Source organism: Trichosurus vulpecula, chromosome 1 (assembly GCF_011100635.1).
Source record: "Trichosurus vulpecula isolate mTriVul1 chromosome 1, mTriVul1.pri, whole genome shotgun sequence".
In the NCBI taxonomy this organism is placed as follows: Eukaryota; Metazoa; Chordata; class Mammalia; order Diprotodontia; family Phalangeridae; genus Trichosurus; species Trichosurus vulpecula.
The window spans coordinates 260,909,551-260,937,450 of NC_050573.1; the positions used below are offsets into that span (position 1 = coordinate 260,909,551).

General features: G+C 36.9%; 1 protein-coding gene across 1 annotated transcript; it reads right to left on the reverse strand.

Moving 5' to 3' along the window:
- Positions 1–27,408, reverse strand: EFCAB1 (EF-hand calcium binding domain 1). Its single transcript, XM_036742165.1, has 6 exons — positions 27,342–27,408; positions 22,197–22,352; positions 21,475–21,579; positions 5,888–6,039; positions 5,294–5,398; positions 1–135 (listed from the first exon to the last, which is right to left on the reverse strand). The coding sequence occupies exons 1-6, from the start codon at positions 27,406–27,408 to the stop codon at positions 1–3; spliced, it is 720 nt and encodes a 239-aa protein (XP_036598060.1).
- Positions 27,409–27,900: the final 492 nt, after the last annotated feature.

A 27,900-nucleotide genomic window follows, 5' to 3' on the forward strand; every position in this document is an offset into this window, starting at 1 on the left:
TTAAGTAGGAGAGTCAGGATTTGAACACAGGTCTTCCTTACTCCAAGTCCAGCACTCTATCCACCTTGCCAGTATTTGCATCTGAGCAAAACTGTTTGCATTATCTTTCCTCCTGCTGCTTATTATATATGTGCACTAAAGAAACAGAGACAAGAAAGGAAATAATAATTTAAAAGTAAAAACAAAAAAAATTCTCCTTGATTTGATTTCTTTTTTTCTGTTTTGAAAGAAAATCATCATCTGATAACCTTCAACAGGGAGAGGTGCATTTGAATTGCTCATTAAAATCAAGAAAACTGTGTACCATTGGCACAAAAACAAATTTAATTTGTTTTCATACAAAGGGAATTAAGTAGTTTTAGTTATTTTCTTTAGCCTGGTACTCACATCATTATTCCTATTCATCCTATTAATGCTTCATGATAGCATTACCTTTTTTTTTGTTCATGAAATTAAAATTATTACTATAGATCCATATATAAATTTATAGCCCTAGGTAAACTGTATAATAAATATAAATCATTTTTGTCAACAAGCAGAACTGCTGGTCTTGTGTTCTGATCTTCCATCAGTCTGTCATAATTGTTTACAGGTAAGTAAAATAAAATTTAAAACATTATCAATGCTTATTTAAATTACAAATTATAGAAAATAAGCATTTGGAATGTGCTTTTTAATTTGCTGTCTTGAAACTAACACAGATGTTAGGTGTCCTTATTCTAGAGATCATGGGGGTCTTTGAAGACCTGGGCTTCAAATTCTAGATGGCTCTGCAAAATAAAAGTGAAAAAAGTTAGATATAGCTTTCACTAAACTCTTGTAGGATTCTTAAGGTGGCCCATTTCAAGTGATGACTTAATCATAAGTCTAATTAAAAAGCCTTTCCAAAGAGAGTCCAACAATTAAAATGTCTTAATCCTGTTAAGAAAGGAATGACAATTGGGGAAATGGGGAGAATTAAGTTGCTGCTGAGGGAAAGAGCTACTGAACTGGTGGGAGAAAGTACTTAAAAGTTGCTAAATCCATTCTGTATTATAAGACAATGATCTTATTATCTGTTGTAAATAATTTCAAAACTAGAATGTACAATTATGTACAAGAAATGCTGTCCATATCAAAAGATTGATTTCCTTACAATGCTTAGCAAGGGAGTGAGTAACGGATGAAGGGTATCCTTTTAGAATCTTGGGAAATACAAGAGAAATCTCAGATAAATCCACTCCAGAGATGAAGCCACTGAATCCCTTCCTACACTGTCCTATTACTGCCCATCCTTTAACTAAACCCCAGCCCTGAATTTCTGTTTCATTTTATCACTTTTGCTCAGTAGTTCCTTAATGCCTTTAGAATAAAATACAAACTCCCTTGTTGGTATTTAAAGACTTTCATAATTTGGCTACACCTTGTCTTTCCAGGCACATTACTCTCTCTTTATGCTCTTATCAACTACCATATTTCCCCATGTATAAGATGCACCCTTTTAAAAAAAAAATTGGGGTCTAAAAACTGGGTGCATCTTATACAGTGGTTGTAGATTTTTTTACTTACATTCCCCACTTTTTCGCGCTTGTTGTCTTTGTGCTCATTGTTTCGCATTTGTTACCAGTATATTAGGTTACGTTTTGCCATGTTCTGCCCAGAAATGGCTCAGAAAAGATTTTTGTACAGTGCTGAATTCAAGTGAAAAGTGATCCAGTTTGCAAAAGTGAATGGAAATCATGCTACTGACCGTAAGTTCGGTCCTCCTCCAACTGAGAAAACAATCCAAGACTGGCTATGGGAAGAAGAAACCCTACTGAGAACATCATGGCAGAAAAAGGCCATGAGAGGCAAGTCAGCAAAATGGCCTGATTTAGAGAAGGAATTGAAGAGCAAAGGACAATTGGAATTCCCATGTCCACAATTGTAGATGGTTCAGCGTGAGGCAAGAAGAATTGCTGACGAAAAAGAAGTTACTGATTTCAAAGGAGGACTCAATTGGTGCTTCAGGTTCATGAAACGGAATGGACTAAGCATGTGTACACGCACCAGACTTGCCCAAAAGATGCCTGAAAACTATGAGCAGATGAATAAAACTTGAGTTCAATAACTTTATGTGATACATTTTTTTTCAAATTTCGGGCCCCAAAATTAAGGTGCGTCTTATACATGGGGAAATATAGTAGCTCTCTTTCTGTTCCTCATACACAAAATTCCATTTTCCAGCTCTGTACTATCCTAATTCCTAGAATACTTTTTCTCATCTCTGTCTCTTGAAATACCTAACTCCCTTGAAAGTTCAGCTCTTCTGCCACCCCTCTTTCCTGAATACACCAGTGATTAGTACCTCTGCCAAATCACCACTCATTTATTTTGAATGTATCTTGTATTTGTTGTTACTGTTGTTCAGTTGTTTTAGTTGTGTCCAACTCTTCGTGATCCCCATTTGGGGTTTTCTTGGCAAAGATACTAAAGTGGTTTGCAGTTTCCTTCTCCAGCTCATTGATAGATGAGGAAACTGAGACAAACAGGGTTAAGTGACTTGCTCATGGTCACACAGGTAGTAAGGCCCTGAGACAATGTTTGAACTCACAAAGATGTCTTCCTGATTCCAGGATCAGCACTCTATCCACTGTGCCAAGTAGCTGCCTTGTATTTATCTGTAAGCATTCTTTATGAATATGAAGTGGAAATGATGAGTAGATTTAAGGGATTAGATTGGTAGATAAGTGTCTGAATAACTACAGACAGGTTCCCCATACAATACAGGAGGCAGCAACAAAAATCATTCCAAAGAAAAAGAAGAACAAGAAAGCAAAACAGCTGTCTAATGAGGCTTCACAAATAGGAAAGGGGAAGGGAAAGATATACCCAAGTGAATGCAGAATTCTATGGAAAAGCAAAATGAGATAAGGTTTTCTTAAATGAGCAATGCAAAGAAATATAAGAAAACAATAGAGTGGGAAAGACAGATCTCTTCCAGAAAATTAGAGATATCAAGGGAATATTTCTGGTAATAATGGGCATGACAAAAGACAACAATGGTATATAAAAAATAGAAGTTGAAGAGATTAAGAAGAGGTGGCAAGAATATGCAGAACTATACAAGAAATATCTTAATATCACTGATGACCACAATGATGTGGTTACTGATCTAAAAGCTAGACATCCTGGAGAATGGAGTCAAGTACTAGGAAGCATTGGTAATAGTGGAAATGATAGAATTCCAGCTGAGCTATTTAAAATCCTATAAGATGATCCTATTAAACTGCTGTACTCAATATGCCAGCAAATTTGGAAAACTTCACAGTGGCCACTGAATTGGAAAAGATCAGTTTGCATCTCAATCCTAAAGTAAGACAATGCCAAAGAATGTTCAAATTATAGAACAATTGTGCTCACTTCACATGCCAGCAAGGTTATGCCTGAGATTTTGCAAGCCAAACTTCAGGAACATGTGAAGCAAGAATTACAAGAAGAGCAGAATGGTTTTTGAGGCAGAGGAACTAAAGACCAAATTGCCAACATTCACAAGATTATGGAGAAAACATGGGAATTTCAGAAAACAAAACAAAACATCCACTTTTGGTTTATTGACCAAAGCCTTTGACTGCATGAATCACAACAAAATGTGGCCAGTCCTCAAAGAGATTGGAATATCAGCTCATCTTACTTATCTCCAAAGGAAACTGTGTGTGGGCCAAGAAGTAACACATGGAACTGATTGGTTCAAGACTGGGAAAGGAGTACAACAACATTTTATTTATTTAACTTATGCGCAGAGTACATCATGCAAAATGCCAGGTTGGCCAAACCAAAAGTCAGAATCAAGGATGCTGGGAGAAATATTAATAATCTTAGATTAAACAGACAATACAGAAAGTGAAGAAGAATTAAGAAGTCTTTTGAGGATGAAAGAGGAGAATTTAAAAGCTGGCTTGAAATTTTACATGAAAAAACCACACACAACTAAGATCTTGGCAACAGGTCCTTTTACTTCCTGGCAAACAGAAATAAAGTCAGATTTCCTATTCTTGGGCTCAAAGATCACTTCAGACAGCAACTGCTGCCATGAAGTTAAAAGACGCTTGCTCCTTGGAAGGAAAGCTCTGGCAAATTTGGACAAATCTGCAAAAAAGGTCTGTATAGTCAAAGTTGTGGGTTTTCCAGTAGCAATATACAGCTTGTGAGAGTTGGACTATGAGGAAAGATGAGCTCCACAGAATTGACACTTTTAAATTGTGGTGCTGGAAAAAAAAATACTTGAGAGTCCCTTGGATAAAAGGGAGATCAAACCAGTCAAATTTACTGAGGATTTCCCTGGTCAAATACTGAAGCTGAAGCTTAAATACTTTAGCCACATAATGAGAAGATGGCACTCATTGGAAAAGATCTCGATGGTGGGAATGGTTGAAGGCAAAAGGAAAAGAGAATGGAAGAGAATGAGATGGATAGCATCATGGAAACAATGGAACATGAATTTGTACAGATTTTCGGATATAGCGGAGGACAGAGGGTCTGAAATGCTATAAATCACGGGATCATGAACAGTCAGACATGACTGAACAACAACAAAACATGCAATAGTCCTTTGATACAATGAAAGCTCCAGGGATTATCTCACTTCTGTATTTGTACACACCCTGGCTAGCATAGTGCCTGCAACATAGAAAGAGCATTTAATAAATGCTTTCTGATTGATACAGGATGATAAACTGAGGAGAGGTTCAAATGAAGGCTTTGTTTTTATGAATGAGGATGATGTGGGCATGTTTGCAAGAAACTAATGGATAAGGACACATTTAAAAAAAATAGGAGAGAAAGGAGATGGTTGAGGAGGAAAGCTCCTGAAAGAGAAAGTAGAGAAAGACTATATCCCAAGGTTAAAGTCTATAGAGAAAAAATCATTTCACAATTCCCAGGCAGTGACAGCAGAAAGATACTCAAAACAAACCACAATGGCAACTTGACTGTGGGAAGCCCTGGGTGATACCTCATCTTGACAGATGGAAACTTAAAATATATTTCATATGACAAGAGAGGGCAACTGGTCTTACCCTAGTTCCACTGTGGTGTCTCACAGTTCCTTTGGATACTCTCTTTCTAGGGCTGAAAAGGTTCTTCAGAAGCTATAGAAAATAATAAGGAGCTGTGAGAGCATTGTAGTAGGAGACCCTAAGTACTAATCCACCTGTCCTTTCCTGTAGGTAGAGATTATTCTCCCCACATGGGAAAATTTGCTTGTATATGGCCACCTACTCATTTAGTTTAATGTTATTGAATGAATATGGGTATTTCCAGCGGCTGTTAATACCTTTGAGTCGGGTAAACATGGACCAAATGCTTCTAACAAAAGAGCTTCTTCTCTTACAGATGTTTCATAATCTGTAAAGGATAGCTTCCCATCATGGTCACGATCCTAGGAAAGATGAAGATTAGAAAGTCATAGATTTTGTGACAATAGTGGTTTTGCTAATATTATGTGTTATAATATGTGTAACATTACATACATGATAGAAAAGTAATACACATGATTTTTCTTTTTATCAAGGAGGAGAAGCCGCATGGCACAGTGGCTAGAGAGCTGTTCTCTGAGCCAAGAAGACCTGGGTTTTAAGTATTGCTTTTAATGCATACTGGCTCTATGACCCTGGGCAAGTCATTTAGTTTCCTCATGATCTTGGTATTTCTCTAAGACTATGAACTATGGAGGTACCTGCATTGGTAGAGGGACTTGCCTCATGAGGAATTCCTTGTACTAAGGAAACCACCAGTTCAGTCTCTGTCGTCTATCTCCACCAAAGAGGAACAAAATGGCTACTGAATTTCCCCTTTTTGCTTTTCTCCTATACCCAAATGGTTGTTCGAATTGTAATAAACTGATTATATTTTATTATAATATGCTTACCATTTTCTTAAGTGTTATATCAACTAAATCTTTAATCCCTTCATCTGGATCTTCTTCACTTGGTTGCTTGAGAAGGCTGTTTTTCAGCATGTGAAACATTTCCTCTCGTGAAATGAAACCATCACCATTCAAATCGTAAACTTCAAAGCAATCTTTTAAAAACATAACAAATTGTAATTTTATGAAGTTGACATTTTATTGACTTTCTCTTAAGTAATTTTAGGACATACATAGGGTAGGTAGCTAGGACATCAGCAATTTTAATAATTTTCATAGTGATTTCACTAGTATGTTTAGAGCTATATAATTTCAATTAAGATAAAAATTCATGCAATTAGCCTAATACTAGAGCCAGTTTTGTATTCATATATACAACATCTAAGCACATATCTATGACCTAATGCTGCAATTATAGCTTAGCACAGAGTCTTCTTTTCCTCTCTATTTAGAAACTTACTATATTGGGTAGATTGTCCTCTCATATTACTTGCCCCCTGTAATCATCTTTCATCATATTCACTATGTAATTTCTCTGTAAAGGGTGGGCTAGGTTAATAGAGCCCAGAGCATGCTTGAATTTTCTTAAACAGTGAATTTGGGGCCTGATTCTGCCCCCTTATGTTGATTGATTCCACATGCTATCCATCAGAGTGGCAATATCTACTAGCTTTATCAGTGTTAGAAAATTTGACCACCTCTCAGTAAATGTAAAAGCATCCCATTCTGATATATGCCTTCCAAATCTTCTCAGTGTTGGGGTGGGAGATGAACTTAACATATAAACTATAGGACTATGAAGTTCAAGGACTCCAGCAGGTCCCAGGCTACTTTGGGTGCTGCTTAGACCTATATCAGATTAAGAGATCTGTGTGAGTTTTTCTTACATTGAATATAGTGCTAAATTCAAGTTTCCATTTTATTCTGGGCAAGGTAAAAAATCTTTGTTCAGATTGAGATCCTGGCAATATCCAGAGTATATTACATAGTTCTGCTCCCTCCACACCAGCCCTATCCTCCTGAATATCGTATAATTTGCTAAAAGTAATCTTAGTATGAAACTAGACCAGATGGAATGGCTCTAGTGGAAAGTACATTGATGGTACTGGGTATGGAATACTCAAAGTGCTATATAAATGTTGGTTTTTGAGAAATTCTTAATAGTCCAGTGGGGCCCCAAAAGGTTCAGTGCTTTTTGGCCTTCTATGGGATATATAATGATTTAGCAAACTTCCCTTTTTATCATTTATTTAATATTTTTAGTTTTCAGCATTGATTTCCACAAGATTTTGAATTACAAATTTTCTCTCCATTTCTACCCTCCCCCCACTCCGAGATGGCATATATTCTGATTTCCCTGTTTACCAGTCAGTCCTCCCTTCTGTCACTCCACTCCCCCAACTCAATCCCCTTTTCCCTTATTTTCCTGTAGGGCAAGATAGATTTCTATGCCCCATTACCTGTATATCTTATTTCCCAGTTGCATGCAAAAACACCTTTTTATTGAACATCTGCTTTTAAAACTTTGAGTTCCAAATTCCCTCCCCTCTTCCCTCTCCAACCACCCTCCCTAAGAAAGCAAGGAATTCAACATAGGCCATACATGTATCATCATGTAAAACCCTTCCACAATACTGATGTTGTGAAAGACTAACTATATTTCCCTCCCTCCTATCCTATCCACCTTTATTCAATTTTCTCTTTTGACCCTGTCCTTTTTTGAAAGTGTTTGCTTTTGATTACCTCCTCCCCCTATTTGCCCTCCCTTATATTGTCCCCCCTTTTTTATGCCCTTCTTCCTTCTTTCCTGTGGGGTAAGATACCCAATTGAGTGTGTAGGTTATTCCCTCCTCAAGTCAAATCCAATGAGAGCAAGATTCGCTCATTCCCCCTCACCTGCCCCCTCTTCCCTTCCAACGAACTGCTTTTTCTTGCCACTTTTATGTGAGATAATTTACCCCATTCTATCTCTCCCTTTCTCTCTCTCTCTCAATATATTCTTCTCTCATCCCTTAATTGGATTTTTTTTAGATATCATCCCTTCATAGTCAACTCACCCTGTGCCCTCTGTGTGTGTGTGTGTGTGTGTGTGTGTGTGTGTATGTATGTATGTATATTCTCTTCAGCTACCCTAATACTGAGGTTTCATGAATTATACACATCATCTTTTCATGTAGGAATGTAAACAAAACAGTTCAACTTTAGTAAGTCCCTTATGATTTCTCTTTCTTGTTTACCTTTTCATGCTTCTCTTGATTCTTGTGTTTGAAAGTTAAATTTTCTATTCAGCTCTGGTCTTTTCACTAAGAAATCTTGAAAGTCCTCTATTTTATTGAAAATCCATATTTTGCCTTGGAACATGATACTCAGTTTGGCTGGGTAGGTGATTCTTGGTTTTAATCCGAGGTCCACTGACCTCTGGAATATCATATTCCAAGCCCTTTGTTTCCTTAATGTAGAAGCTGCTAGATCTTGTGTTATCCTGATTGTGTTTCCACAATACTCAAATTGTTTCTTTTTGGCTGCTTGCAGTATTTTTTCCTTGATCTGTGAGCTCTGGAATTTGGTGACAATATTCCTAGCAGTTTTCTTTTTGGGATCTTTTTGAGAAGGTGATCGGTGGATTCTTTCAATTTCTATTTTACCCTCTGGCTCCAGAATATCAGGGCAGTTTTCCTTGATAATTTCTTGAAAGATGATACCGAGGCTCTTTTTTTGATCATGGCTTTCAGGTAGTCCAATAATTTTTAAATTGTCTCTCCTGGATCTATTTTCCAGGTCAGTGGTTTTTCCAATGAGATATTTCACATTGTCTTCCATTTTATCATTCCTTTGGTTCTGTTTTAGAATATCTTGATTTCTCATAAAGTCACTAGCTTCCACTTGCTCCAATCTAATTTTTAAGGTAGTATTTTCTTCAGTGGTATTTTGGACCTCCTTTTCCATTTGGCTAATTTTGCCTTTCAAGGTGTTCTCCTCATTGCCTTTTTGGAGCAATTTTGGCATTTGAGTTAGTCTATTTTTTAAGGTGTTATTTTCTTCAGTATTTTTTTAGATCTGCTTTAGCAAGTCATTGATTTTTTTTATGGTTTTCTCACATCATTCTCATTTCTTTTCCCAATTTTTCCTCTACTTCTCTTACTTGCTTTTCCAAATCCTTTTTGAGCTCTTCCATGGCCTGAGACCAATTTATATTTTTCTTGGAGGCTTTGGATGTAGGCTCTTTGACTTTGTTGACTTCTTCTGGCTGTATGTTTTGATCTTTGTCACCAAAAAAAGATTCCAAAGTCTGAGTCTGAATCTGAGACTGTTTTCGCTGCCTGGCCATGTTCCCAGCCAACTACTTGACCCTTGAGCTTTTTGTCAGAGTACCACTGCTTGTAGAGAGTACTTTGTCCCAAACTTGAGGGGCTGTGCTGCTATTTTCAGAGCTACTCCTACAGAGCAAGCTCTGCCACACCAGTGCTCCTCCTCCCCCAAGAACCACCAGCCAGGATTACAGCTCAGATCCAGGCCGGGCAAAGCAGACTTTGCACTCCTGCCACTAATCTAATCTGCCACTTAATTCCTCCCACCAGGTGGGCCTGGGGACAGAAGCAACTGCAGCGGTAGCTCTGGAAGCAGCCTCAGAGCTGTACCACCTCTACCACCCCCGAGGTGGTAGCTGACCTGCAAACTCTTTTCACTCTGTTGCAGTAGCTTTTCCCACTAACCTTCTCTATTGCGTTTGGTTTTTGTGGGTTGAGAAGTCTGGTAACTGCCACAGCTTACTGATTCAGGGTGCTATGCCTGTTCTGCCTGGCTCCCGGTCTGGTTGGTCCTGGCACAGCCCATGCTGGGCTCTGCTCCACTCCGCTCCCAGCTTCTTGTGATAGACCATTTCCAGCAACCATCCAGGCTGTACTGGGCTGGAGCCCTGCTTCTCTTTGCTATTTTGTGGGTTCTGCAGCTCTAGAATTTGTTCAGAGCATTTTTATAGGTATTTGGAGGGACTGGGGGGGAGCTCAAGCAATTCCCTGCTTCCTAGCTGCTGTCTTGGCTCTGCATCCCAAACTTTCTTTTAATTCTTTTTTTTTCATAAATTTATTTATTTTTAGTTTTCAATATTGACTTCCATAAGTTTTAAATTTTCTCCCCTTCCCTTCCCTCCCGCCTCCCCAAGATGGCACGTAATCCTATATGGGCTCTACAGATATATCCTTTTAATTATAAGATGAAACTATACAACAAGATTACAAAAAATAAACAAAAATATCACACACCTTAAACTCAAATTGCTATTCCTTTCCCCCTTGCCACTAGGATAAATATATTTTATAATTTGTTAAATGAGGTTTATATTTTCTGGGTTTTGCAGATATTCTCTAACTGAAGTGATTTTGAAATAGTAATTAATTATGCAAATATCTCTGTGAAATCTTAAACATCCTTGTGATCCTATACAATAGGGAGAATGTAAACACAATACATAGAGGGAACTAGATGCCTTGAGTCCGGAAGACCCAAGTTCAAATCTGTTCAAATCAGACACTTACTGTGTGATCCTGGGCAAGTCACTTAACCTCTTTTTGCTTTAATCCATTGGAGAAGGAAATGGCAAACCACACTAGTATCTTTGCCAAGAAAACTCCATTTGAGAACACTAAGAGTTAGACCCTACTGAATGACTAAACAATGACAAATATAATAAATACCACTTCAGACAAAGAAACAGACATAGGCCAGACTTGGAATATAGACAGGGTGAGACAGCAAGGTGTAATAGATTGCACAGTAGTAAGGGAAACATGGATTCATAATCCATCCTCTTGCTATTCACTACAAGATCAGGTGACTCAATCTCTCTGGGTCACAATACTCTTATCTGTAAAGGGATGGAATTGAACTAAATGACGTCTAAAGTCTCTTTTAACTCTACATTCTATGATTCTACTGTCCAAGTAAAACAAAAGGATAGAATTTACTGTTTTGATGGTATCAAGGCACAGAACTTGTTTCTGAAGTCTTTTTGTTATCCAGATTGTTTGTGTTTGCTGAAAATGATTTTTAAAAACCAGGTGAAAGAACAACCATTTTTGTGTGGAATCCTTATTGTCTTTTAGGCTCCTGTTCACCTTGATAACTTTTAGTAAATTTAAAATTTCAGTAGTGTTTGCCTCAAACTAATTGCTTTAGCTTAGAATTCTTTACATTTTCTTTTAAAGTTAGGTGGTCACTTCTTTAAATATTTATGTCTGATATCTTTATTACTCTTAGAAAATATGGACCTATCCACTTAGAATTATTATTTTACCCAGGGCCATACAAGGTACTGATAAAAGCATAAAAAAACCCAACACATTAAAGTAGTGGTTTTCAAACTTTTTTTTGTTCAAAGTACATTATTCTTTGCTAAAGGGCACTGTAAATTACTGAATATTTAATTTAACATCACAATACAAAAGAGTTAGAAAACTCATGGTAATTAGTTTTTTTGCAAGTTCAAGGTCTGATGTGTTTTGAGGTTAGTACACAATCTTATAGGTAAATTGATTTTTTGTTTCAAATACTGTACTTAACATACTATCTATGTGGGATAAGCAAAATTTCTATTAAACTATTTATATAATTTTTATCTGCAATAATATCCAAAACTTCTCAGCATAATTAGTATGATTTGCAATATACTCTTTGAGAACTACTGCTCTAAAACCAAGAATAAAACTCATGAATGTCTGGCTGTATGCAGATTAATGCATTGAGTCAAGTTATAGAATCTAACAGTAAATTTATGCATTGTTTATTTCAGATAAGAGATCAATATGGAATTAAGAATTAAGTGCAAAGACCAGGAAAACTTCAACTATTTCTCAAAATACTATGTTACATTCTGGAAAACAAAGTTTGGGGGCATATCTAACCCATACATTAAAAAGTAAATTATAAATAAGACCAACACATTAGAAAGCATAAAAGCAAAGATTGAAATAAAAAATTATTTTTAGATAAATCACAACTTTGCTAAATTATGAAAAGAAATATTTTAAAGAATTATTTGAAGATTGTGGTTTATGTAGCATAATAGGGATATCACATTCTTTCTTTTAAGTAGAAAAAGGAAGAGAAAGACATCCCAGTCAGCAAGCCCTTAAGTGACATACCTAACACCCTGTCTGGTACACACACACACACACACACACACACACACACACACACGTATGTATGTGTGTATATGTCTTACATTATAAATTGGTTACAAAATACCAGAAAAAAGTTTTTCTATGTTATATCCATAAAAGGGGGAACCTGTGGTATTTTTGTGCAAATTTTGAATATGACTTTAGATTTTGTCTCTTTCCCATGATTCATTAGTAATCAAATTTTTATATTGATATTGTTGTTGCTGAACAAAATTGTATTGATGTAACCTAAAATGTAGCTACTGATGGTTCCCTGTTGTATTTTACATGTGGAAATCCTTCTGCAGTACTCAATTGTGGTCAGACAGCATACTTGGACTCCATTTACCCTGGCATTACTTGTTCATTATGGAGATTTCTTGATAGAAACATTCCCTGTACTCATCACTGACAATGCCTAGGTTTTCAGGAAGAAGTCCAAGTGTGAATCCAAGAAGCAGACCTGGAGCAACATGTTACATTCCATAACTATGGCCTTTGAGAAGATCATTGACATTTTCTTGGTAATGTTCTGCTTTGTAGTTTCCCAAAATGTATTTGGTCACTTAAAAGAATATTTCCATGCGGCTCTTTCACCTTCATTCATCCATTCTTCACAATGTTCATCACTTCTATTGTTTGAAGAGTCACAACATATTGTCTCTTTTATTTTACCCTATTTGATTTTTGGAAAATTTTTTCAGATAAAAATAACCCATATCATTTTAATATACTAAACTGATGAATTTTCATTAAGTCAAGTTGAATGGTCATAAGAAAACTTTTCCAGGACTAACCAGTAGTTTGATTACCACATTTTTCTCTCTTGAAGTCAGTTTTTTCCCTTGAGACTTGTGTTAACGTAGTGGGGTTTATTTTTGTCTCTGATGTCTCAATCAAATATAAAGCAGTTTTGGGTAATCAGTATTTGGTATAGCTAAGATGTAATCTTAGTAGTTAAGGAACAATTATGTTTAGAGTTCCACAGATATTCCATGACTGCTTCTGATACCTAATGAGGTATGGCATGAGTATTTTTCAAACTTACTGATTCAAATATTGAATTTTCATGTTTTAAATATTGTGTCCTACCTTGTAGGAAATGCTATTCTTTTATCCCAGAAGTTAAAAGTTCATTTTTATTTTCGTGTAAGTTAAGATGATGAACAATCATTTAGAGTTATTTGAGTTATTAAATGAGGATGCAAAGATAGAGAGGTTATTGCAAATGGGAAATCATACCTTGGTTGTCGTCCTACTTTGCCATGATGGAGTTGTTTACCTTTATAAACAGAAACAGCAGGTTCATCTTCGTTCAAATTCCAAGTTTCTAGTGGTTTTAGTCTTGTCTAGTATTTCTTTGTTTTGTTAAAGAGGTCTTATAGCAGATTTGGATATTGTACGTTAGGCTTCGTGATTTTTTAAAAAATAACTGTTATTGATGTTTTCTGTTTCTTACATCACCATAGTATCCACCACCACCATTTATCCTTCTGCCTAACCCTCTCCACGAACCATCTCATATGATAGAAGTATTTAGTAAATGATGAGATTTTTTAGAGAGAAAAAACTAGTCAGCATAACTGATCCATATAAAGTCTGAAAATGTAAAATATGTTAACAGCTATGGACCTCCCACTTCCATGAAGCAATGGGTTGGTGGTGTTTTCTGATACCTTTCAATTTGCATCCCACTTGCCTTTGATTTTTTGCTGAATCCATTTACATTTCTGTAGTTACTATGTGTGTGTATGGTTTTCTTGGTTCTCCTTACTTCACTCTGCATCAGTTCATATAGATCTTTCCATGTTATTCTGTATCATTATATACATCATTTCATACAACACAACAGTATTCCATTACGTTTAAGTACCACAGTTTGTTTAGCCATGTCCTAATGGGTGGATATCTACTTTGTTTCTTATTCTTAGCTATTACAAAAGGTGCTGCTGGGGCAGCTAGGTGGCGCAGTGAGTAGAGTACCAGCCCTGGAATTAGGAGTACCTGAGTTCAAATCTGGCCTCAGACACTTGACACACTTACTAGCTGTGTGACCTTGGGCAAGTAATTTAACCCCAATTGCCCTGCCTTCCCCCCTGCAAAAAAAAAAAAGAAAGAAAGGTGCTGCTAAAAGACTCCATAAGTAGTAATGGAATCTCTGGTCCAAAGAGTATGGACCTTTTAGTCACTTTATTTGTTTAATTACAAATTGCTTTCCAAAATGGCTGTACCATTTCGCAGCTTCACCAATAATGTATTAACATTGTTTTCTTACCGAAAACTCTCCAACATTGCTGCCATTTTTGTCATTTTTGCCAATTTGCAGGATGTGAGGTAAAACTTTAGAGTTGCTTTGATTTGAGTTTCTCTTATTAGTAATTTGGAGCATTTTTATATGGTTGTGAATTCTTTACAATTTTTCTTTTGAGAAATGTTTGGTAATATACTTTGACCATTTATTTATTAGAGAACATCTATTAGTGATTGTATGTGTGTAGGTAGGAATAATTTGGATAGAAAAAAAACCTTAAAAAATTAATACAAAGAGTTTTCCTACCATTTGACTACTTCCTTTCTAATCCTAGATGCATTAATGTCTGTGCAGAAGCTTGTCAATTTCAAGTAATAAAAGTTATCTATTTTATCTTTTATAATTACCTCTATCTCTTGTTTGGTTGAAAATACATCTCTCACCCATAGCTGTGAGAGGTACATGATCTGTTTCTCTTCAAAAATATTTCATAGTATGATCTTTAATATTAAGGTCACATTAATTTAGAATATATTGAAGAGTGAGGTAAGGTATTGGTTGAAGCCTAATTTCTTCCAGACTCTTTTCCAGTTTTCTCAGCAATTTTTAGTAAATGAGGAATTTTTCTCTAGGCAATATGCTTTCTGCTTTATTAAACACTGGTTTATTGAGTTTGATTGTAACTACTAGATCCCCCTTGTCTAGTCTGTTCTATTGTATAATCTATTTTTTAACCAAATTGGTGATTTTTCAGAGAAAAAAATGCAGTCTGCAGAATGGTCTTTTTATTCTACAAACCATAGTAATAGCACAGCAAATAGCATTTGACAAGATCCCTGCATCTGGTTACTCAATAGTCTCACACAAATGATACTACAAGGTGATGGGCACAAGTCTATCCTATAACCAAAACTGAACTCATGTTTTCTTAACCAGAAAGGTAAAGTATTGCTTCTCTGATGCAAAAAAGTTAGATCACTGAATATACATATATATACATATATACACACAACAGAACTATGATGGACAGACTCACAAAACGTATCGATAATTTAGTGAACACTAAGGTCTACTAAGTACAGTACAAAACAGAATTATAAACAATAATGAAATTTACCAAATGATCCCTTGTGTATAATTGACAAAACAGTTACATATCAAGAGTTGACTATATTTGGATGAAGATGTCACAGCCCACACTGCCACACAGTATATAAATTGAGGCTTTACAAACTATTCAAGGACAAACATACTGTAGAGGGCCAACTCTGAGAAAGTCCATTCTGGGATAAGATACAGGCTGGGTTTTCCCTGAAGCCTGTTCTTGCCCTTGGGCTGATAACTCAGCCCATAGGCTCTCCAAACCCCACATCGGCACACATGTGCTCTCTCAAAAGCTCCCTGAGCACACACATGCTCTCTCCAAAACCTCCACAGCACACACGTGCTAAACACCATCTGTGGGCTATTAACACAATATTGTTTACGGCAAAACGGGAACTAAGCATGAGTCAGTCATGCTATATAACAAATGTCTCACATCTGAATTTGTTGATCTGCTTGCCTAAAAAGGTATATAAGCCCTTTTCTTCAGCTTAATAAATGGAGCTGTCCTATACTCTCCCGCCTGGCCTGTGTAATCTTTCCACTCTGTGGCATTTGGCCATCTCCGGCCATTCAGCGCCACAGCCGCTGACGGCAACATACCAGTAACTTCTCACAAATCCTTCTCTATTTCCCATCTGTATTTTACTAAACTATGCCTTTTTGCTGAGTCTTATTACATAATGTTTGTAAAAATTGGGATACCATTCAATAACGAGAAATTCCTTTCACATTTTTAAATCAGCTAAAAATAAACACACTAAGAAAAGTCTGTGACAAAATGTTTTGAATAGTGTTGCTGTCAAAATATTCCTCCTCAGTTAGTACTTATGTCCTTGTATTACACTTCAAAAGTCAAGTTACCTCCTTCACCTCTTCCCCATTCAGTATTAATAACTTGTAACTGCTCATCAATTTGGCTTTTGGTGACATCACTCAAAAGGCAATAGTTTTCCATAAGATTATTAGTGATCTTTTATTTGCCAAATCCTCCTATTTTTTTTCTTTTTCTTTATCCTTCTTGACCTCTCTTTGGTATCTGATACTAGTCTTGACCATTCCTTCTTCCTCCTAGGTACTCTCTACTCCCTGGGTTTTCATGACATTGTTCTCCACTGTTTTTCTTCCTACTTGCTGCCTGCTCCTTCTCAGTCTCCTGTGTATGGTCACCATTCTTTTCTCAAGACCAATGTGGCAGTGTGCCTCAGGGATTTGTCCTCAATCCTCTTCTCTTTAAACGTTTTCCCCCATGGGGAGCTCATGAGCTTTCAAAGGCAATAGTTTTTGTTACTGCATTTATGTAGAATTATCTGTCTTTTTGCTCTGTCTTCCTCCAAAACACCCTCTTTTGACTACAACTGCCTACTGGATGTTGTCAAATGGATGTCTGGTAGTTATCTCAAATTCAATACATCCAAAAAAGGAGTCATTGCATTTCCTCCCAAACTTTTCTCATTTTAACTTCCCTATTTTTGTTGAGGGTACCACCATCCTTCTAGTCACCTGAATCCTCATTGGAATAATCCTTGATTCAACTCCCCCTTCATATCCAATCAATTACCAATAATTGATTCTACCTCAACGATGCAATCTCACATCCATCCCCTTCTCTCCACTCACACAGCTACCTCCTAGTTCAGGCTCACATCACCTCTCCTCTAGATGAACATCCTCTCAACACATCTGTTCGCCTCAAGTTTTTCCCCTTGATCAATCTGTCCTCCAATCAGCTGCCAAACTGATATCCCTAAAGTAAAAGCCTAGACACATGAATCCCTAATTAAGAAATCCCTTTTTTTCTTTTTGTAGATAAAACAAACATGATTTACCTTTTACCTCAAGGACAAGGTATAAACTCTTACTCTTTAAAGTCATTCACAATGTGGGTTCAGTCTATCTTCCCAGGCTTATTGCAAATTATTCTCCTTTATGCCCTTTACCCTAGCCTAAATGACCTGCTTGTTTGTCAAACACTACTTTTCATCTCTAATCACTGTGCTTTTATACAGGACTGTCCCCCATTCTTGGAATGCACACCTCTCCTCACCACATAGGACCCTACTAGCATCCTTCAAAATTCAGATGTCACATCTTGCTGGAAGTCTATCTTATCCTAGTTCTCCCCAGTTATTAGTATTTGTCCCAGAAGATTTTTTGCATCTATTTTGTATTTCTTCATCTGTGTACTTGGTGTTTCCCTCCAATAGAAGGGAACAATCTTCATTTTGGCCTTTGATCCCCAAGACCAAGAACATGATAGGTGGTTAAGAAATGAATTAAATCAAATCATCTTAATTTTAAATACAGTAACATTTGTTATTTGTTTCAATGCATATGATATGATATAAAACAAGTCAAAAAGACATGAGACGTAGCTAATTCCATACTTGTATGCATATGAATTTTTTTAAATTTGGTTCATTTTGTCTTTCTAGTTTAAACTAGAATCGCATCCTGAATGCTCTAATTTCAACCTCCTATCATCACAAAAATATGATACATTTAAAAAGATGATAGAATATGATTTCATTTTTTAGCTATTAGTCTTAAAGAAACATAAAAAGGTTTAAAGAACATTATATCAAGTTACCTTGTCAAAGAATACACAATGTAAAGTTATATCATGTTATGGAGTTACTTTGAATGTTGTTAAGAGTATACCTGGAAATTTACTTTAGGACCACTTTAGAAAAAAATATGAAAAAGATTTTTCAAAAAGTAAAAATGTGTCAAATATCTTAGATTTCAAAATAGCAATAAATGCCTTCTTTTTTGTCCTTAGCAAAGGTCCTAAGTAGAGTTACTGATATTAACATCTAACACCACCATCTTTGCCTATAACATAGATGCCTAACAAATATTTGCTTAATGAATGAGCTAAGCAAAGACCTTAAAATAAAAGCTCCAAATCCTGATAAATCATGTTTATCTGTGACACATACACTAACATGTGGCACATAGCTGTACAGAACAATATACTTTCAGAATTTCCTCAGTATCAGGATCTTTCCACTAGCACAAATAACAACTCATCTATGACTTCATAAGTCTTAGGGAAGTGCTTGAGTCACATAGAGGTTAAATGGTTTGCCCAGGGTCACATAGCTAATAAGTATTAGAGCAGGATTTGAATCCAGATATTCCTGAGTGAATGAATAAAGTATTTATTAAGTGCTTACTATTTTCAAAGTACCAGGCATTTAAATATCACAGTCTTTTCTCAGTTTTATTCCACAAGGAATAACGTGGAAAGTTTCAGCTGCAAGTCAGATAACAAGGTCTCATGTTCCCTAGGGTACACCAACAAAGCAGATGGTAATGCCTTTTCTCTAATGTCATTTGTACTGGTAAAATCACACTAGTTTTTGGTACTTAAATGTTTTATGGTGCCAAGAGCTTGGTGGCAAGCTCTTTTTTCAAGGTCTTCAGAAATTGTGGCAATAGTACCTATAGGAACAGTTGCCAGGTTGCATCTTCATACCAGTTGCTTCCCAGAATGATGGCTTTGGGCATTGGAAGCATTATTATTCCTAAGATTTTTGGGTTCAGGGTCCTGGACTGACTGTCTCCATCAGGGTCTGAGGGGCAATGATAGTGGTAGTTGTTTGAGCTGTCTGGTGTTCACTGCCTCCTGGTTTGTTTGGTATTTTTCTTCAGAGTACCCTGCTGCCTCATCTAGGCTGGCTTGCCCATGTGAGTGGCAGTTGGTAGGCATTTGACAAACATGGCTGACCCCTTTTCCATGGAACTGCCTTCCCAGATGACAAATGTGAGGGACAGGGTGGAAGCAGGACAGGCTTTAGGGAGAGGTTGTCCTTCTGCTCCCAGGGCTCTTCTGCCTAATTCCTTTTGGTAACAGTTAATCAGAAGTTATTGTTGGTCACATGAGGAATGTGGTCCCCTTCTCCACAATGATTTCTCCCCTAATAATGGCTGCAGGGGCTGTGCTAAAAAAGCTGGGTTGAGGTTTGGGGAACACTGCTATTTCCAAGGCTCTTGGTTCAAGGTCCTGGGCTTTCTCCTTTACAATCCAAGAGGAGATAATAATAAAGGTGCTGGTGGCTTGACTTGCCTGGCAAATGCTTCCTACTGACTATCCCAAGGTGCCTTGCTACTTCACCTCAGCTGGCTTGCCTGCCTTCTATGAAGAGCAGTTGATTGGCAGTTGGTCCCTTCTCCAGAGGATATGAATTTCCATCATTCCTGGATGATGGCTGTGAGGGCTTGGGCTAGAAACAGACTAGTGGTCTTGGGTGTGAGGGTGCTGCCACTCCCTGGGATCTTGTGCTTACCTTATGAATTCAAGCCTAAGACTCTGCCCACCATGACAGGTTGCTTCTATGTAATTGCCAATTCATATTTTAAATATCCAGAAATATTTCTGGAAGTGGCGTATACTTGTTAGATGAGGAGTGAAGACTGGATACAGAGAGGGAACTGTATCAACTCACATATACACACATATATGTAGTAACACATATACTTATTGTAATAATACGGTATAAATGAAAAGAGTACTGCACTTAGATGCTGCAAGTCTTAAATTGAAGTTACAGCTATACCACTTATTAGTAATTTGATCTTGGTTTATCATTTAATGTCTCTCAGTTTTCTCATCTAAAAAATGGAAATCATAATATGTGCATTGCTTATCTACTTTACGGGTTTTTCTGAGGAAAATTTCATTAAACTATAAAGCACTATGTAAATGTGAGCCATTATTTCATTCCCCATGGTGTCTAGCATAGTGCAAAAACCATCACTTGGAAGTAAGTCGGGGAGAAGGCGATCTGAACCTATATACTGAGAAGATAAGTGACTTTCCCTGGGTCACATGGTCAATATGTATCAGAATCTGGACTTAACAACTCAGGTCTTCCTGACTCTGAGGCAAGTATTTGATCCACGTTACGTTACCTCTCACATAGATGTACTTAATATATGGTGAATTGATATGCAAAAATGTTTGGACTCAGTCTTTGAATAATATTTTTTTTAGAATCAGCTATAAGTAAATGAGAAAAAAACACCACAGTGAATGCTAATTTTATAATGCCTTACCATGAAAATTAAACTGCATAGAGTCCAAGTCAAATATTGGTCTTGAACACAATTGCTAAGTGATATGGCTTAATGAAATAACTTTTTGGGGGGTTAAGATCTGTGATTTTATCGATGGGAGAAATCCCTGGAGTAAAAACTCCTTCCACAAATACATATAGGTGACATCTCTAACTTATACTGTAATAGCTAGGTGGTGCAGTGGACAGAGTGCCAGCTTAGAGTCAGGGGGATCTGCATTCAAATCTGACCTCAGATACTTATTAGCTGAGTGACCCTGGGCAAGTCACTTAACCCTGTTTGCTTCAGTTTCCTCATCTATAAAATGAGCTAGAGAAGGAAATGGCAAACCACTCCAGTATCTTTGCCAAGAAAATCCAAAATGGGGTCACAAAGAATCAGACAGGATTGAACAACAATTACAAGAGTTGCCTGAGATATTAGGAGGTCAAGTAACTTGCCCAGGGTCATACAGATAATATATATCAAAGAGGAGATTTAAATCTTGGTCTGACTCCAAGACTGGCTCTCCATCCATTGTGCCATAGAACCTCTCTAATATATACTTATTGGGTAAACTGAATTGAATTCTCTATTGGAACTTGTCTTCTACTATACCCACAATGTCATGATGCTTCTCATCCAATGAAATAATTAGGATTCTAAACATGTGTATGTATATATATATATATATATATATATATATATATATAAATTAGCATGAACCTATATCAAATATGCAGTTAATTTTCAGGCAATTAAAATAAAATAAAAATTCTATTACTTGATTTTCATTTTTATTGTCCATTACCTATTCACTGTCATTGGTTGATATTCATTTCAATAAATAGGATAGAAACTCAGACTTCAAAGGAAAGGTATATGAGGAAAATGAGTACCACCAGAAACTTCTGCTTGTCTACAGTTTAGATAATTTCAAATAAAATAATCTTTACATATTTTAAGCACAAAAATCCAGAAAATAACCATTTCTAAATCAAACACCGAAACCTTACATTTCATTTTTTCTTCCAAACTCCCTCGAAGAAATATACATAGTCCTGAAATCCACTCTGCTACACTCACAAATCCATCATTGTCTTTGTCAAAAGCACGAAATACTACAAAGAAAAATTTGAAACAAATATAATAATTTCCATAAATTTCTTTTTAGAACATTTTTAATGTGATATTTTGTCAGAAATTACCAAAGCATAAAAATTTTTCTCTAAATTTGAATTTTCTCTGTATTTGGGAAAAATGAAAATTTTGGAAGTTTTGTGGTATACATCAAACAAATGTCTGTATAGATATTTGTATAATCATAATGGGAATTTATGCCTATTTAATAACATGTTTCATCTGTAATTTTTGCACATAGTCTTTTATGTAAGAATACAGCATGTTTTTATGATGAAAAGTCAAAAATTCCTTAAAAACAAATTATATAGAAAATGAGCTGTGTATTAAATAGAAATATGACATAAATGACAAATTTTATGAACTTTAGGATTTTCCTATAAAATGAGGCAAACTAAATATGATGACTTCTCTTGTTCTTAATGTGTGCTTAAATGTTTTCGATTCTGCACATATGGCTTACAAAAGCTTATTTTCAAGCAAAATTTGAAACATCGAATGCTAATTTTGTTTTACAGAACACCTCTCAAACTCCAAAGCCACTGAAGTCTTGTTTTTGGCAGGGGTTGGTCAATGTGGATTGATTATGTCTTCTTACCCCTGTCCATGATCATGTCATCAGTCATTCCAAATGTAGTATGTAGGATGTTTCGAAATGCATTACGATCTATCCCAACGCTACCTTGTTTCTCAGTTGATTCTCCCATCAAGTTATGAAAAAGTTTTATGAGGCACTCTATTTCATATCTGTTAACTGTGATGAAAAAGGCAAAAGATGACAATAAAACATAAAACACTGAATTTGCAATTAATTTTTTATAATGGGTGGTGTACCAAATGTACAGTTCTCTATGATAGTCACTATATTTTGAAGTATTTTAGAAACTGAAGATTTTAAGATGATTTCAGAAGGTAAATTTGGCTTAACAAAGGGGAAGATTGGGAGTACCTCTAATTTTCAATAGTAAACTTTTTGAATGGGTTTAAGTCAGAGTATTATAAAATCATAGCTTTAGAGCTAGAAAAGACTTAAGAGGTCACGAGTCCAAAATTCTCATTTTACAGATGAGCAAACTGAGGCATAGAAAAAATAAGTGACTTATCTAAGGTCAGACAGCTACTAAATGTCTGGGGGTCAGATCTGAACCCCAGTCTTTCTGACTTGAAAACCATCAATCATTCTATGCTACGCTGCTTCATTAGAGTCAAGTCACATTAGAGTTTGGAAAAAAGGTATCTGACAATTATTGGCAAAATCAAACAATATCTGTTTTGTTGTTAAGTTGTGTCTGATTCTTTGTGACCCTATGGGCCATACCACACAAATACTATCCATGGTGTTCTCTTGGAAAAGATCCTGGAGTGGTTTACCATTTCCTTTGGCAAACAGAGGTTAAGTGATTTCTCCTGTGTCACAGGGCTAGTTAAGTATCTGAGGCCACATTTGAACTCATGTCTTCTTGACTCCAGGCTCAGTGCTCTATCCACTCAACCATCCAGCTGCCTCAAATATCTTTCACCTGGAACTTAACAAGTACGTTTGAGTGAAGATAAAGGGTTAAAAATTGGACAATAAGCCAAAAACCTAACTAATAAAAATGCTGAATCAAAAATACTTCTATCTATCTATTAATTATCCTTTCAACATCTTAGTTATGAGATTCCATGGGACTATCAACATTACTTCATATAGTGCTCCATTCTATTTCCATGGAAACAGGGGTTTCAGGCTTATGTAAATTATATGAGAACTAATTGTCATTTCAATTAAACATCGATCGATTCATAATTACTCTCGTTGAAAGTAGAAACATCTTTTAAATAAAACTATGATATTTATCCTAGCACCTACAAGTCCCAACTGATATCACTCATAAATGATTTCATGCTACCTGAAACATGCAAATAGTTAGAAAGAAGTAAACAAGGTTTAAGCTGGAAAGACAACAGATCTGGGAGATAGGAAAGCAAGGCTCTCTAAGCCTGCCTCTGTATCTGACTAGTTAGATCACCTTAGGCTAGCTGTAACCTCTCTGATCATCACTTCTTTTCATCTATTAGGGGAACTGAAACCCCCTAACATTTCTTCTACTGCTCATATGCTAAACTTGGGAACTTTGGAGAAAAGAAATTAATTTCTTTTTTAAAATGTTAACACTATAATGAATCTTTCATCTCAGAATATTTCTTCTATCGTGGAAGATCACAAACCATTTTCACTCTCCCATCTATAAAAATGTGGACATATACAATGAATATGTAAGCACACACATATACACACACATATATACATATATATGTCTATGGTCCTTTTTAGCTCTAAATCCTTTGATTTGCTGGGGTGGCATTGATACAGTTCTGGAGGATGGACTGGGTGATTTTTAAAGAAATTTTCTTATTCTAGGATTATATAAAGCTTATCCACTTAAGGATGATGGCACAATTATCTCTACCATCAACATAATTTGACTACCAGGGACAGAATAGATATATCAGTAAAAAGATATTTCATATTCTATCTCCTCCCTTAAATCATTTAAAGTTAGTTTGCAGACTTCTTTCAAATTTGATTAATTAATCAAAAGACATAAATGCCTGCTATGTGCCAGGTACAATGCACAATAACAATAGAGTAGTCATTAGGATTTCCTTTTTCCTTTTCTAGAATAACAGATGGCAAAAGTGTTTCAACCTTTTTTTTTGTTGTTGCCACCCTTTGAAAAGTATACTCCTTTCTCTCACTTGTTTGCATCATGGAGTCTATTTACAACATATTGCAAATCTACTGTGAAAGGGCTATGTTTCAGACAGTGTTCTGCATAATACCTATTGTATTGTTTTGTCAGAATGTTTATTCAAAACAACTATTGAAAAATTTAAGAACAGCTGCTTTTTTCCAGAGATAAAAAATGTTTTAAGTGAAAAAGCATCAGATTATAATAATCATAGTAATACTTTAAATGCATATGGCTTCTTTGTTCTAAGGAGTTTAAAATGTTCTCTATATAGCATAACTTTTATTTACAGTATAGTCCTGTAAGAGGTCTCTTTTGTTGCCACAGCCAAAAAGTAAATCACACTCATTACACCAGATACTGGTGATTAGAAATTGCTGAATCCTACAATCTCTAGGACAGCCACTAAAGAACACGTTTGTTCTTTCGCTTTATTCTTGGTAATGCAGGGATACTCCCAGGTTCACTGTTGCTCCTGTTTTTTCAGGTGGTGACAAGTATTAAAATAGTAAACAAATCATAATTGAATTGTCAGATATACCTCTTATTTATCAAAATAACTTTAGTTTTCTGTCTTCTATGTCCTGACCCTTGTGCAATGCAAGTATTCCATTTAACTCTTGAAGAGTTGAACCAATAATTTCCAGGGCTTCTTAAAGTGTGGTCATGATAGGGAGGGGGACTTGACTTGTGATTTCATTGACAGAAGGTATTTCCAAATGGTAATATCCTCTCTGCAAGTGCAAGTTGACACTTTTTCCAGAGTTTATAGTCTTAGATAGTTATAGAGAGCATTGAAAAGTTCAATGACTTGGCCAGTCAGTACTCAATTCAAGGTAAACCTTGAATGCATGTCTTCCAGGGTCCAAAGTAAGCTTGTCCCTAGCAAGGTGTACTTCCTCTTATGATCACGTTAGGTATATTTAATATCTATATCACCAACATCAATCTACCTTCCACCTGCACTTTTGAATAGTCTTATGGAAGATTCTGAAGATCACCTGGCACGATAAGATACAAGACACTGAGATCCTTTCTCTAACTAAACTGCCAAATTCAATTTCAAATTCGAATTCAAACTACTATAGAGAGTGCAATTCTGATGGGCTGGCCACATTGTTTGAATGCAAAATATACCCTTACAAAAAGGCTATTTTATGGATCACTCACATAGGGCAAGCATTCATCTGGTGGTCAGAAGAAGCAATACAAGGACACTCTCAAGGTCTCTCTTAAGAACTTTGGAATTTATTGTGTGACATGGGAGACACTGGCACAGGACCACTCAGCATTGCATGCCCTCATCAGAAAAGGTGCTGTGCTCTATGAGCAAAGCAGAATTGAAGTAGATCAAAAGAAACGGGAGATGCACAAATTTAGAGAATCCACCCCAAATGTTCACGAGGACTGTTTGTGCACAATCTGTGCTAGAACACTCCAAGCTCCTATTGGTCTGATCAGCTAGTCTGACACACTGTAACTTGACTCTAGCACAGTGATGTCATTTTGGACAACCAAGGACAACCAAGATACTCAGTCTAAAATATTTATACACATTCTCCATAATTTATACATATATTAAATGACTACTGTAATATGTCTCTATGGAACAATATAAAAGGAAAACTTGAAGGGAAATTATTTATCAAATATTCACAAAAACTGTGATCCTGAACACCATCATATAATGGACAGCTTGAGAGAAGGCAAAAATTGGGCAGCTGGAATGGGGAACAGCTAGTAGGCCAGTTTGTAATGTAGAATATATGATGATGGGGAGATCTATGGAAACTGGAGCAAGTAGGTTGGAGCTAGATTGTAGAGGGCCTTAAGTGGCAAGTTGAGCAGTTTTGAATTTCATCTTGGAGGTAACAGAATATCACTGAATATTTTTGAGCAGGATAGTGACACTATCAGACCTATATTCTGTTGATATTAATTTGGCAGCTGTTTGGAGGATGGACTGGGAGTGAGGGTACAGGAGCGAGAGGAGCGAGAATTGCAGGGTGATAGCACTTCCTCAAAAAGCTGAAAAATAGTATCACTTGGAACCATTATTATAACTGATCCCAAAACTATGGTTGTGCAAGTTGCATAGAGTAAATATACTATTCCTACATGTCCTTATTTACACTTTTGAGTTTTTATGTCCATTGGCGTAGCACAGTGTGTAGATCACAATAACCTGTTAATAAAGTCTTACTGAATTAAACTGAATTGTTCTTGTCCTTGGGAGACGGGGAGGAGTATATATTACATAGTATAGGATAATTATACAACTTTCTTGAACAAAGTAGTTGTTAGAGCACTGACAATTGTGATAAGAATCGACAATTGTCTTGTGGGAATATGAATTTCTTTTTCTTTCCCCAAAAGATTGTACAGACCATCTAAAAGGAGATTAGACGTGTGTGTAATGAGATCTGGGGTAGAGGACTGGAGGATAGCTGCTAATTCCCTAAAGAACCTTTACTATAAAGATGGGTTTCTGTCCCGAGGAGTTAAAAGGTGGAGGCAGTTACTTAGACTCATTGATTTCTCCTTCCCCCTGCCCCGCCAATTTTGTTTTTATCCATTCAGCATATATGGATAAAGGTCTCCTGTGAAAGAAGTTACAGGAGGGAGCTCAAGTTATGAAGGTCTGGAGTATTTTCTTTGGTGTAAATTGAAGGAATGAAGGGGGAAGGAGGCCCTGCTGGGATTGGAGACCTGGTAGTGGAAAAATTGGGGGCAAGCGCCGGGGAGAACATGGACATCTTAGGGCTTGGGAGCAAATCGTCGCTTTTTAAGTTTCCTCAAGAAGTAAATTTTAGAAGTCAGAGGGAAACCGGGACGATTTCTGTACGTGGAGCTCATTGATGTTAATGAAGGGGGTGAGGAAGAAGAAAGTGGGATAGCTGTGGCCTTGGCCCTGGCCCAGGAGACGGAGCGAGGGTCTCCTGGGATCAGAAACTGCCTGTCGCAGAGTCTGCACGCCGCTCGTCAGGGCTGGGATCATCGCTACTCACAATGCTTGGAGGTTTTACTAATGGAGTCCGTTAGCTTCTGCAGTCTCTTCCGGTTCACAGTATACATTGTCGGGCCGGGTGAGGAGAGAGCTGATGGTCTCTCGATGGTCTATCACTTCGAGCTCTCCGGAGTCACCTGGTGCCTCCCACCCGAACCCCTCTGGTGTGGTGGTCCACAAGGAGCAGGATCGCCCCTTCTCCAGCACCTCCCTGCCCCTTCCCCACCTCGCCTCCCTACCTGCCCAGACCCGCCCCGCCCCATTGCCCGCCCCGCCCCGCTCCAAACACACAACGTGACCATGGCAACCGACTCAAGGACCAGCCTGCTATTGGTTCGCGGGGAGATAAGTGTCTAGTGCGTCTGGAGAAACCCCTCCCGAATTCCAGGGTGACTGGCTGCCAGGTGCGGATAAATTGCTCCTGCTCTGGTTCTTGTGCCTTAGCCTTAAATTGTTTTTTACCTCTCGCTGTCTCTAGCTCTGTCTCCTCTATCCATTCATTTTTTCGGTTTTTGTATCTCTGTGTTTCTATCTGTCTCTCTGTTTCGGTCTCTGTCTCT